General features: G+C 48.0%; 1 protein-coding gene across 1 annotated transcript in view; it reads left to right on the forward strand.

Moving 5' to 3' along the window:
- Positions 1-11471, forward strand: part of Gpam (glycerol-3-phosphate acyltransferase, mitochondrial) — a 53259-nt gene extending 41788 nt beyond the window's left edge. Inside the window, exons 14-22 of the mRNA XM_051200015.1 lie at positions 648-760; positions 2637-2707; positions 3366-3630; positions 3967-4109; positions 5144-5221; positions 5856-5996; positions 6668-6857; positions 7654-7712; positions 8312-11471. Of these exons, the coding sequence (XP_051055972.1) occupies positions 648-760; positions 2637-2707; positions 3366-3630; positions 3967-4109; positions 5144-5221; positions 5856-5996; positions 6668-6857; positions 7654-7712; positions 8312-8428 (1177 nt within the window). The 3' untranslated portion in view covers positions 8429-11471. The remainder of the gene's footprint in view (positions 1-647; positions 761-2636; positions 2708-3365; positions 3631-3966; positions 4110-5143; positions 5222-5855; positions 5997-6667; positions 6858-7653; positions 7713-8311) is intronic.
- Positions 11472-13517: the final 2046 nt, after the last annotated feature.

The following is a 13517-nucleotide window of genomic DNA, read 5'->3' on the forward strand; positions in this document are numbered from 1 at the left end:
CTTTGATTTTGTGAATCTTGTCAGATTATTTGATTTATGCTTTTGAATATCTGAACTGAATTTATTCGGGGGTAGCTTGGGTTGTGCATATTGTGAGTGAGATTCATAAAAGACTGATAGTAATTGAATTTTCCAGAACTGAAAATTCATTGTAATTTAGAGCCTTCCTTTATAGTAGATAAAACGTTGTTTTCAGATGTTCTAAAACATGATGTCTTGCATCCTGCATTCTTTGTATCAGTAAGTTTAGAAGTGATGTATTAATAGACTACTATCATTAATAGATACAGTATTCTGTCTGAAGAATGGCATATTAGGCTCTATATTGTAGAGGAAAACGACCCAGAGAAATGATCTAATTCATAATTTAAAGTATGTGGTGATCAGAGCTATTCATACATTTAGAAATTAGCCCTATATTGTGAGTTAGGGCTAGGTGTGGTACATGTATGGACCGCAGCAGCTGGAACACAGGAGGAGTGTGCTACAAGCTTGAGGCGGGCCTTGTCTCTATAGGGAATTTTAGCTAGCCTGGGCAACAGAGTGAGATGCTATCTCCAAACAAAACAAATCAAAACAAAAAAACCAAAGTAGAAATAAAGCTGAAGCGTGAGGCTATGGAAGGCTGACTTGACAAATCTTTTTAGGCCTAATGATGCTGCTGAAAGTGAAGACACACCCAGCAATGAGCCCAGAAATACAGCAGACGAAGCCTTCCGAAGAAGGCTGATTGCCAACCTGGCCGAGCACATTCTCTTCAGTGAGTAGAGCTCCATGCTTGCTTGCCACACGCTGCGCACTGCATGTGGAGCAGTGTAGGCCATGCAGGCTGGAATCTGCTCAACTTAGCTGAGTCCCTCACCTGTTCAAAGGTTGAGTAGGCAAGTTCCTGGCGGGAAAGTGATACCCAGAGGGTGTCTGTCTGACAGGAGCAGCCCCGTGCAGCAATTCTCCTGCTTCTTCAAACATACTGTGTCAGGGTGATTTGTAGATTCCTTTGGCTTATGAATATGTGCCTGATCTGTTGGGTGATGTGCTGTCTGGGCTTATAGTTGGGTATCTCTTTCTCCACTAGCCCGGTGCATATGTACATTCAGTAAATACTGAGTGGCTACCCATCCGAAAGCTGTTTTAGCTGTGGTTCTGCACTCCAGCAGCTTCTGCTTTTGTCCTGGAATACTTGTGCACAAACAGTGCGTCGACACTAGCCCCAAGCAGAGGTTGGGCCCACCACCAAGCTGCCCCTACATTCCAGGTTGCAGCTTGGTGCATTGCAGTGGCCCTTGAGGACCTGCACCTTGCACTGTGGTGCCCCGGGCTCAGCCCTGGTTGGCTGTGATCCTTTCCATTTCCTGGGCCACTCTGGTCGGAGTCTCATCACGGCCCGTGCACTGTCGTAGAGGGTCCCTTCCTTCAGCTTGTATCTCCCATTGTCCCTCTATGGCTGCTGCTTTTCCCGCTTGACTCCTGCCCAGAGGATACTCTGTGTGTGTGTGTGTGTGTGTGTGCGCGCGCGTGTGTGCGTGTGTGTGTGTGTGCGCGCGTGTGTGCGTGTGTGCATGCATGCACGCGGTATGTGTGGTGTGTGTGTATGTGTGTGTGTGCGTGTGTGCACGCGGTATGTGTGGTGTGTGTGTGTGATTGTGGGCCTCATACATTCTAAGCAGGTGTCCAGGCCCCCAGCCCAGAGAACTCTTCCTTAAGAATTTATGATTGTGTCTCCCACACCTCAGATATGGGTACCAAAGTTGATCCTTCCTAATTGTCAAAGGTTTGGAAAATAGAAGTGAGATAAAGGAAGAGCCGCTTCCTGACAGTCAGTGGTGTTACTCTCTCTGGTCTCTAAAAATACTTTGTGGCTGTGAATTGTTTTCTATTTACTACATATTTATTGGTGTGTTTAAGTTTTTCATAAATACTTTTCCTAGTGGCTGTAAAATGGTGCTGGATACTTTTCAAACCCTGGAGACAGCTTTAATTGCAAGTGAAGTTTTTCTAAATTCACTGTCATTTCAAAAGACTCACAAGTGGCATTTCCATTTCATATTTCTCTATATGATGATAATTTTCTACAAATTCAAAGTGCTGGGCTCCAAAGCATAGGCGTTCTAAATGTCCTCGTCTTCCCTCCCTGCTTCTCTGGACCACACTGAAAAGAGAAAATGCAAGTGGACTGAGTGTCCACCAAGCAGCCAGCCTATTTCCTGCTTAGAAACGGATGCTATGGAGTTTGTGAATTCATTCCGAGTCATGACACTAATCAGTGTAGAAGTTAGAATTTGAGCGTGACTTCATAAGACTGCAGCCCACAGCTTGCCAAGGCCCACAATGGAGGGGCCCTTAGAGTTCCAGAGTGTGCCTGCATTTTGGTCTTGGGTCTTGGTGTTCCAGTAAAGACATCCATTTGGTGACTTGATCTCATCCATCTGGATCGAAGGTGCACCTGTCATAGAATGTGGTCTCATGGCTAGTGATTGCTGTGAGACTCAGTTGTGTTTCCATTGTTATGGAAATATGGTAGGAGACCTGGTAGCCCTACAGCGCCTGCCTGCAGCCGAGCAACAGCTCCTGCCTGCACCCGAGCACGGTCTCTTATGTCAGATCGAGGCCAGCTATAATGCTCTGTTTCCTTACAGCTGCGAGCAAGTCCTGTGCTGTCATGTCTACCCACATTGTGGCTTGCCTGCTCCTCTACAGACACAGGCAGGTACGTCTGGTGCTCCTGGAGGTCCAGTAGGAAGCCCGAGTGTCAGTCAGCCTGTTGCAGGCTGAGGCTGTGAGATGGACAGTGAACCTAGCTCCCTGCCCAGAGTTTACCAGCCCAGTGAGGGAAGAAGGTTGTTAGAGCCTGAGCCAGAATGTAAACACATAACGCAGAAGGATGCTGCTCTGTGTAGTTAAGGTGTATTTCAGTGACACACAATATGCATTCTTCTGGAGAAAGTTTCCAGGAAATTTTATTTGTATGTCAGAGCCCCAGCTGCCCTCCCGCAACACGCGTGTGTAACCTTGCCGTGGGAGAGGCGGTGCCTTTCATGTTCACTGTTGTGCTCTTGATACCAGACGAAGGGTCTGTGTATAGACACCAAATAAACACTGGGGGAGGGGCTCGCGATGGGCCCCACTGAACACTCAGCACGACTGTCAGACTGTCCTGTCTCCTTCCCTTTGTGTTCCCTTGTGCTCAGGTTTTGTGGTGTGACATCTGCCTGCGACATTCCTGGGGAGCAGCTTTTGAGTGCCTTGTTTTCTGCTCTAGGTGCTGGTCTGGCTGGGTTTGTTTCTGTGTGTGCCAGCAGAAACAGCCTCAGCAGGAAGAAAATGGGGAAGCAGGCTCTGTGTCACAGTCTCTTTTGTCTCTGTAGGGAATCCACCTCTCCACATTGGTGGAGGACTTCTTCGTGATGAAGGAGGAAGTCCTAGCTCGTGACTTTGACCTCGGATTCTCAGGGAATTCGGAAGACGTAGTCATGCACGCTATTCAGCTTCTGGGAAACTGTGTCACAATCACCCACACTAGCAGGAAAGACGAATTTTTTATCACCCCCAGCACAACTGTCCCATCAGTCTTTGAACTCAACTTCTACAGCAACGGGGTACTTCATGTCTTCATCATGGAAGCCATCATAGGTACGTGAGGGCCTGAAACATTCCCGGAGATTTTCCTGATGCTACCCGGGACACAGGGTGCCTGGTCGGTTTAGATGCCAGCACCTTGCTTGAGGGAGTGTACCACTGTTGTTCGTCTGCAGTGGAGATGGTGCCTACCGAGACACCTCCACAGCACGTGTTTTCTTCCGTGGAGGTGAGTTAGCTCTGTGGGGAGGACAGAGGCCCTGAGCTGCTTACAGAAGGGGATGCTGGGGGTTTAAAATTCCTCCAGCTACTGCAGACTGTTACTGTTTAATTTGTTGATGGGCTGTAATGTAAGAGTCACCCAGCACTCCACTGTTCTTGTTTCCCCAGCCTGCAGCCTGTATGCAGTTCTGAATAAGCGGGGCTCCGGAGCGTCTGCTGGTGGCCCTGGTAGCTTGATCAGCCAGGAGCAGCTGGTGCGGAAGGCGGCCAGCCTGTGTTACCTCCTTTCCAACGAAGGCACCATCTCTCTGGTGAGCGAGGTTCCTCCATGCTTAATTGTTTGCATGAAAGTGTGAGATACCTTTACTTTTCTCTTAGAGGATGCTTGTCCTGTCCCTGCCATTTTCTGTCCCACTGTGGAATTTCAGAGACTACTTTCCTAGTCTTGGCCTTGACTGTCTTGGTTCCTGTCTGGCTCAGTGCCCAGTGTCCTGTGCCCTGGCTCTGAGGCGTGAGAAACCCCTGGGAGTTCTCAGTCAGACCCCAAGTTCCTGCAGTGACTGTGCAGAGGGTACCGAGCTGGTTGTCGGTAACCAGCTCACGCACTTGTGGATGTTGGAACCCAGATTATAAGTGGATAAGCCAGAAGTGAGCTGTTCCACACCTCCTCGGCTTACACACTCAGAGGCTCAGTAGTGTGTTCACTACATCGTGTCCCTACACTAGCTGACGTTTAAAACGAGGCCTGCGTAGGAAGCAGACTTTGGATACTCAAAACCAAGTGGAGTCTGTTTGCACTGTACTGACTTTTTTCTCACGTGGCTGATTATTGGGACATTCATGAGTGTGTACGTTTTGCATGTGGTCTTCTTGAACATGCTCTCTGTGTGTGGTTGGCACTTGGAGGGGGGGGGAGGGCAGAATCGGGAGGGGTGTGGGAAGATAGGGCTCCTAAAGTGGGCCTCGTGTTTTTTATGGGTCTTTTTGAGTTATTGGGGTGTTGGTTTCTTGTTCATTACTTGTGTGAACTATCTTCACCGTGAGAGAGCTCCTGCATGGAGTTCATCATAAAACTAAAGAGGGAAACTGCTCTTTGTAGGGTTGTCCTACTCAGGGCACTGGGGTCGGGAGCTCTCTCCATGGTTGGGACCACATGCGTGCACTACCGTCCCTGGGAAAGGACTCTTCTCTGGCCTTGTCGTGACCGTTTGCTAAGACGGTGGAGCTCAGCTCATGGTGGAGCTCAGCTCATAGGGCGTCCTGGGCATGGGTGAGGTGGAGGGAGGGGAAGGAAAGGACTAAGAGCTGCAGGAGGCCGACTCCCCTGTAAATGACTTCTCTTTAGCCCTGCCAGACTTTTCACCAAGTTTGTCATGAGACGGTAGGGAAGTTCATCCAGTACGGCATTCTCACCGTGGCAGAGGTAAGAGAACATGCCTGCCTTTATTTCTTATGTAGTTGCTTGTTCTTCATCTTCTTTTCCTACCGGTTATTTATTTAAACCAGAGTTTCTACCAGTTGTCCCAACCAATGAAATGTGTTTGCTGTGTCTCTGTACCCAGATGACAGAAGCGGACAGTGAGCATGAGGGCACGCGTGCCTTAGGATTGCTTAGTATTTTGGATTCTTTTGTAAATGTTATTTCCTAGATTAAAACATACCTTGATTTGATTCTCTGGCACCCAGAGACCCTGGGATGGGACACGAATAATGTCAGGGTTCTTGGAGCTTATGCGTGACGAGCTTTTGTCTCCTGGGGCCCCAAATCTGGCCCAGTAGATTTGGTGTAGTTCAGGGGGACTGGGGAAGCAGCTATTCGTTGAGAAGATCTGAAGGTTCCATCTTGCAGCTCTCCCTCGACCTGTCCCTAGGTCCTGCCCTGCACACACCCCCCCCCCCCGAGTGGTTTAGAGTTTGGAAAAGGCTGAAAGTTAGCCTGAGGGATGTGGCGGAGAAGGTACAGGCAGACTGAGAAGACGATGGCTTGTCAGGGTCGGTTGGTGGTTGGTTGTGTGCCCAGGCATACCTATTTACTGTCGGCCGTCTTCCTGGAATAGCAAGATGACCAGGAAGATGTCAGTCCTGGTCTTGCAGAACAACCCTGGGACAAGAAGCTTCCAGAACCTCTGAACTGGAGAAGTGATGAAGAAGATGAAGACAGTGATTTTGGTGAGGAGCAGCGAGATTGCTGTCTGAAGGTACTTTGGTGAGGGGCTCGGGGTGTGTAACAGTGAAGCGTTACGTTTACGTGGCAGCCGGGTAACGGGGGCCAGTGACTTGCAAAGCTAGGAAGAAGAAAGGAGGTGACTTTGAGCACGTCTGAGAGATGCTCAGGGGGCACCTGGTACCCGCTGGTACCCACTCTCCACAGGGCAGTGATTGTGTTTCCCAAATGACACTCAGGAGCTCCCTCTGTTTCTGTTTGGGTGTGACTGGTTTCCCATTGGACGGTGGTCGTGCATCATGCACTTGAATATATAATTGCTGTTCCCTGCTTTTCGGATACGTGAGTGACTGTTATATTTGAGCTGTGAGCCCTGGAGCTGTCAGCCCTAGACCAGCTGTTTTCGGTGATGAGGATTTGTCACACTTCTGTCAGTCAATTGGGATGATGTCCTCTAGCTGACTGCTGAATGCCGACAGCCCGCAGGTCCTGTGGAAGTGAACGATTGCATGGAAGAGCTCTCTGATCTCAGCTGCTCTTTCCTAGTTAGCCATTGCCGGAGCCGCAGGCTGCTTTCATGCCGTGCTATGGGGGGGGGGGGGGAGACCACCTTAACTCTTCTCTCCAGCTCGCCCAGCGCTCACCCAGCAGCTGGCCCTGCTTCCCCTCCTTCCCTGGGACCTCACTTCCTCTCTCCACTCTAAGGTGAGCCAATCCAAGGAGCATCAGCAGTTCATCACCTTTCTTCAGAGGCTGCTGGGGCCCCTGTTAGAGGCCTACAGCTCTGCCGCCATCTTTGCCCACAACTTCAGTGGCCCAGTTCCCGAGCCTGAGTACCTGCAGAAGCTGCACAGATACCTTATCAGCAGGACCGAAAGGAATGTCGCGGTGTATGGTATGTGACGTTCTCCGTACGATATAAACCTGTTAGTTTTGGGAAGTTGGGAAAAATGCAGACTTGTGCTGACCTCTCATTCCATAGATCTGCCATGGTATGTCATGTAAACGGAGTGGTACAGTTATGTAGCCTGTGTCTGCCTTTTTGCAGTTAGCATGATGACTGAGATTCATACATGTTCCATGTGGTTCTGTGTGCTCTGTAGTCTTTCACTGAACAAGTTACCGCTTCTCTTGACGTTTTGCTGCTGCTGAGTATCGAGCCGTTGGCAGCACAGAGGCTCCTTTAGGGAGTCCCACTCCGTGCCACTCTGCATCCAGGTGGTGGGTCACCAGGCTGAGCGTGTGCCCTTGACATGTGCATAGGTCAGTCAGCTTTCAGAGCCAGAAGACATGTAGAGATGATTAACTGCCCCAGGCCCTTGACTAATTTAGTGGCAAACATGGGCTAGAACTCGTTTCCCGACCTCTAAACTTGAGCTTCATGTGTGGACACGGGCCTAAGAAGCATCTCTGCATCACTGTCCAGTTTTCAGACTCTTTACACACCATTTTGTTTGATTCTCACAAACCCTGCAAGACAGATGTTGTGTGTATCTTCCTCCTCTTGTTTTTGTTAGTACATGATAGAATCGGTTTATAGAGCTAGCAGTACATTTGAAGGAGGCTGTGGTAGTTGCCAGTAGCAGTAGGGAACTCGCTCCAATCTGGACTCCTGTGTTCCCTTTGGAGCCTCCGATGTAGAGGCTTGCGTGTGTGGAGCCTGAACACTGACCAGCCTTGTCTCTCTGCAGCCGAGAGCGCCACGTACTGTCTTGTGAAGAGCGCTGTGAAAATGTTTAAGGATATCGGGGTACGTGTCCATGACTGTGCTGGCCTTTGTTTCATGTGGCTCTAATCAGTTGCTCTGCCTTTTTGGGGTCTAGAAGAGGCATTTTCTGCTGGGCTAATTGGAATGGATTTCCCAGGGTGAGGGTTGGCAGGGCCTGTTTGAATGTATCAGGACTCTATGGGTTTCACTTCTTCCCAAACTATAAATAACAGCCACTGGGCAACTATTTCATATTCTCTTACTTTCTTGCATGTTTGCTAGCATTTCTAGAATTACATCAGTTTTCTTTACCTTCATGTATGATGCTCTCCGCGGAGCTGCATGTGACCTGCTATAAGGGCCTGTTTCTGGGTTTATTCTCAGTTGTGAACCCCAAGGCTCTGTCTGAATTCCCCGAGACACCCCATCTCACGCCTCCATGCTCGCTCAGACCCCCACACCTACCGTGCTAGCCTCGGACGCACACACCTCCAGCCACATTTATGTAAAGCTTTCTGTCTTTACTGTTAGCAAAGGGTCAGTCTTTCTGGGTCTTGGACATACGTCTAGGGCTGCAAACAAAAGCACGTCTCTACCCCGTTAGTTTTTTGACTTGTATTTTCTCTCACATCTCTCTTCAGGTTTTCAAAGAGACCAAGCAAAAGAGAGTCTCTGTTTTAGAACTGAGCAGTACTTTCCTACCTCAGTGCAACCGGCAGAAACTCCTGGAGTATATTCTGAGTTTTGTGGTGCTGTAGGGATCTCTTAGCACCCATGGCGAGGGAGGGGCTGTAGATGAGTCCCTCTCAGGCTCCAGTCTGACCCAGAGTGGCAGGTGTCCTGGTGTGGCCCAGCCTGCCTTACCCCGAGGAGACCTCCAGGAAGATGCGTGCCTTCTGCCCACCCCCGCGGACCTGCCTAACCCCGCGGATCTGCGCTCTCCCAACACAATCGCAGTGGCCTGTGCAGAGCACTGGGGGCCAGTGCCGTCTGTGATTCATGATCACTAGGTCACTAGGTGAAATCTCAGTAAGTTATTTTGGAGTTGATTAAAGATTCACATTTTAAGTTTGACCTTTAAGGACTAGTTACTGTGATGGACGTAGAGGTGTATGTAGGACTGACTCTTGTATAGTATGTGACAACGTTTCCTTTAAAATAATCGGGCCATCCGCTCTCCATCTTCATCTCATCGCTGTCAACAGAGCTATGGTTGTGTGAGAGCCCTTGCGTCTCAAGTGCTTTACTAAGGAATGACTCTGCCCGGGGCTGGCAATCTCAAAGTGTGTTTGAATAGCTGCCCGAAAGCAGACGATCCTGTGTGGGGCAGGAAGCGAGATGCTGTGAGAAAAGAGCCGGCATCAGAAGGTGAATCTGGCTGGCGAGGGCGAAACCACGCTTGGCCAGGAAAGTGGACCCGGAGGCTTTGCCTGCGTGACAGAGTGACGTTGCGTTGTGATGCCCACGAGTGTTTAGAATCGCCTGCTGTTTGGTGGCTGTCCCCTTCCTGACCTTTAAGGGCATGCATCTGCTGCTGCTTGGGGCCCTCCAACCAGTCCGTGTCTGTGCGGGTTGGTAGCTCAGCCAGAGGGATTGCTGGCCCATAGCACTCTGGGTGCTGCACCCGAGCCTGGATGACCTGGACTTGAGCGGTGCCCTGTGCAGCCTTGTGGCATGCACAGTGACCCTACCGAGTGGCAGGCGGTTGCAGGCCTTTACGGGTTTTCAGCCCTGAGAAGGATCCTTGGTTCCTTGGACGTTTGTTTGTATGGGCTACATACCCAAACTCCATTGCCACTCGAAGGCAAATAATTATGAAATTTTGTTTTCAATGGGGTAGGTGCCTTTTTGTGAACAAGGAACATAAATGTTAGTTATTTGTGGTAGTTATGGCAGTTTCTTAATTATCATGTGACAGTTCAGTTTCTAACATTCTGTTGTCCATATCTCTGTCATTTTATGGAATTAGGAATTCCTCTGATGAGTGTTCCATAGATGATTTGAATTTATAGAAGTTTTAGGGATGAGTTTTGTACTTCCCCGCTTGAACTTTAAACACTAATAGTCTCCAGTGAGAGGTGTGTGTTCAGGGAGGGTAGGGTCCTGCCTGGCATCTTACAGTGCATGAAATGCCTGGTTCGGAGCTCATGGCAATAATGCTTTCTCTGGTGGCCTCCACCCTTCCCGGTTTGCATGACAGATCTCCTTTTCCTCTGCAACAGTTCACTGTCAACTGTAGAGACTTGGGCGTGGAGTGAGATGTTCACCCTTTTCCTTCTGTATTGTTAACAGGGTAGAGCTGCCCTTCCCTTGACTGTACTTGGGGGGTGCGCAGGGAGTCTGGCTTACTCCCTTGGGACACCCTTCTGGGCATTTTGTTAGTCTTCTTTACCCTTTAAATGGAAACTGAAGGTGGCTCCCGCTGTCAGGTGGCTGCAAAGCCTCGGACCTGATACCCCAGTGGGTGCTGCTGCCCCGCCTGTCCCCTGAGAATAATGGCCACCTCTGTAGCCTGAGCAGAGAAACATGCCCTTCCCTTGCTGGGCTCCTTCCTTTTGTCTTGTTCATTTTAGGGACTGCCCTTCGTTCACTTGCTGTGGCCAGACACTAGCTCACTGTGAGGATTAGTCCGCATGCTTTTTGTAATTAACTGGTGCTTTGAGACCAAATCTCAACCAAAGTTATGCGCATCCCGACAAGCTGACCCTTGAGTTAATTTAGCACAACTCATTCTTCAGTGCCTCCTGAGAAGAGGGAGAAACAGAAGGCGGCACAGTAAGGGTTGCAGGTAGCCCTGCTCGCTAATAGAGACATTCCCCTCGTTTCCAGCAGTGGGTGTCGTCCTCGGAATTAAACAAACTAGGTGCTTGTATATAACTTACTACAGTTTACTGCATTTCTGTCAAACCGAAATGCATGCCCTTCAGGGGAGACTGTGAGACAAGTGAAAGCAAATAAAACCCTAATAATAAGCAATATGAAGCCGCACTCTTTTTAAATGAGGCTAACCCAGGTAACTCAGAGAGGGGAAGACTATTTGCTTTTCTAGCCCTAAGGAGAAATGAAGGCACACACAAGTGTTAAGGTGAGCATACCCACGGATGTGCTGTCCCCGTCTTGGCTGTAAAACCTTGGAACTCTTGAGGGTGGGTACAGAAGTTAGATCCGGGATGGCAGCGAAGGGAAGCTCAGACAGGAGTTTCCTGCACCCTCGTTTCCCATAGTTTGTCTCTGAGGTGGGTGCTCTGAGATGTGTTTCTGGGCTCTGGGGAAAGGCTGGGATGAGCAGTACCTAGCAGTGCTGAAAGGGCTCTACACTGGGCAGGACACAGGCCTGTGGAACCTGGAGTTCCCAGACTGCTTTGACCTCAGGGCCTTTCTCCCCTCTGGGACACCTCACTGCATTGCCATGGAAACTACATTAATTAGTTCTTTGAGCAGACCCAATGGTCACAGTGGCGCTGAGGCAGAATTTGCATGCTTTTGTATTGACCCTGATGCACCGAGTGGATGGACGTTATTATTCCTTGCTGGGAAGAGTAAGCACAGGACATTGGCTGGATGCTTTCCTTTGATGGAAAGCAGCTACCCACGGCCCTGGCCTTTTAAAACTGAAAGTAGCAGAGTTAATACAAGGATTAATTGGGGGTAAATAATGAAGGTTTTAATATAGATCTTAAAGAAAACGCTGCACAATTGAATGCAGATTTTTATCCATAGACAACTGTAGTGTTTTGCAATGATAGACCCTATCTTTGAAGTTTATAAGACTTACTATGGAATGTAAATCTGTTTTTTAAAAACACTTTTTAGGAGCTTGAGAGTTGCCATCTGGCATTTAGTTTAGCACAACCAATGGCTGCTTCTGGAGGCTCTTGACCTTACTTCCAACAGCTAAAGGGCTAACCGTCTCTATGAGGTGTTTGTTACAGTATTTGCCCATTGTACAGAATACACTAGATTGTTGTAAAAAGACTTCTACTGTAGAATAGCACTGTATCATTTTATGAGTGACACTGCTTTGGAAATGTTGGCTGATTTTTATGCCTGATGATGGTGTACCGCGAGAAGCATGGAAATGGGGTTTTGTTTTAATAAATCAGAACCAAAAAAAAAACCAACCTGTTGTAGAATTATTTTAACTGTGTAAAGGTGTGATACATTTGTTTCTGCTGCTTTTGTTAACAATGCAAAGACACGTTACATTTGCGTGATTAAATAAAATTAACCTGGCTTCAGGAGGTTGAGTCAGCAACTGGCTGACAGGAAGTGGTAGGGAGGAACTAAGTGTAGGGAGGGTTCTTAACTGGGGGCTGAGCAGAAGGACGGACCCCCTTTTTGGAGATTCAAAAAAGGAGAGAAGAGAGAAGGAAGGGGGAGGAGAGAAGGCTGTGCAGGGCCCTGCTGCACAACCAGGCATGGAGTAAGAAGGGAGAGAGATATAGAATAAAGACAGGTAAAAAGCCCAGAGGCAAAGTGTAGGAGAAAAATGGATGAATCTAAGTTAGAAAATCTGGCTACAAATAAGCCAAGCTAAGGCTGAGCTTTGGGAAATGGATGGTGGGCCCCCAAAGAGTAAAACAACAAAAAATGAAAAATCAAAGAACCAAGGACATTTTGCATACCGATATGAAGCTCAAATAACCATGTAGGGCCTGAAAACACTGGTTGTGGGGGGAGCAGGGAGAAAAAGGACCCACCTCCTTTAAGAGTCCCTGCTGTTTAGCTGGCAGTGCTAAATAGAAACGGCAAACTAAATTTTAAAAAATTCTTGCAAGAGCACAAGCACCGGCCTCCCACAGCTGGAAGGTTAAAAGCAGCTCCCAGTCATGGCAAGTACCTTCAACCTGTCTCACTCTCAGAGATCCAGAAGTGGGCGGAGCCAGCCGCCAAAGCTGTCGGTCCTGGCTACACCACTTAGCAGTTTAAAGGCTCATGTGCTCAGAAAAGGATGGAGATATGCAGTAAAGATAGATTCAGATGAAAAACAAAAAAGCCTCTAACAAAGGTTACAATGTTTAACAATGTGTGTAGGCTTAAGAAAAAGGGTACAGTCATAGAAAGAAATAAATAGCTTAAAAATAATTAAGTTTTTAAAGAGAGTAGAAGTAACATAAAAGAAAAAGCCACATAACAGAATACTCACAGGGAGTCTGGACCCTGACTGTGAAGTGTTTTTATTGCCGATAAGGAAAGGACAGCTGCTGAGACACAGGATTGAAAGTAAGCCAGCCTAGATATTTTAAAAATGCCCTAACTTTAAAACAGAGGTCGACAGCTGTCTTTGTCAAATGGAAGTCAAAAGTGCTTTGGGGAAGAGGGTTTGCTTTTGTTTCTAGAGGAAACAAGGGGCTGTGGATTCCTTCAGGGTTAATACAGATCAGGTTTGATTGGGAGAGACCTCCTGACTCTTGACAGGTGATGTATATCAACAGGAGTGACAGCTGGTCTTCCCAGGACTTGGTCAATATCTCTGTTTTCTCAGGGACCCCTAACCATAAAGATGCCTTTGCTCATAGACAACAGGAAACAGTCTAGAGAAAACGGTGCCCACACATTCCCAAGAAGAATGTATGGTCTTTGGCTATTTGGTGGGTTATGGATGTTTGTTATCATTTAGGGGGATATATGATAAAAAGACAACTATTAATCTCAGCTATTTTGCATCAGCATGGATTTTGGCATAGTGATACAAATCGAAAGTTATTTTTGTTTCATTGTATATATGTTTCTACTCTGGGGTATTGTGCTTATGACACATTTAAAATGTGATGTATATTTAAGAAATGAGGTTAGTAGTTAATGTATACATAGTAGTCACATTAGGTATGTTTTCGAGATTAAACA

Source organism: Phodopus roborovskii, unplaced genomic scaffold (assembly GCF_943737965.1).
Source record: "Phodopus roborovskii unplaced genomic scaffold, PHOROB, whole genome shotgun sequence".
NCBI classification, from domain to species: domain Eukaryota; kingdom Metazoa; phylum Chordata; class Mammalia; order Rodentia; family Cricetidae; genus Phodopus; species Phodopus roborovskii.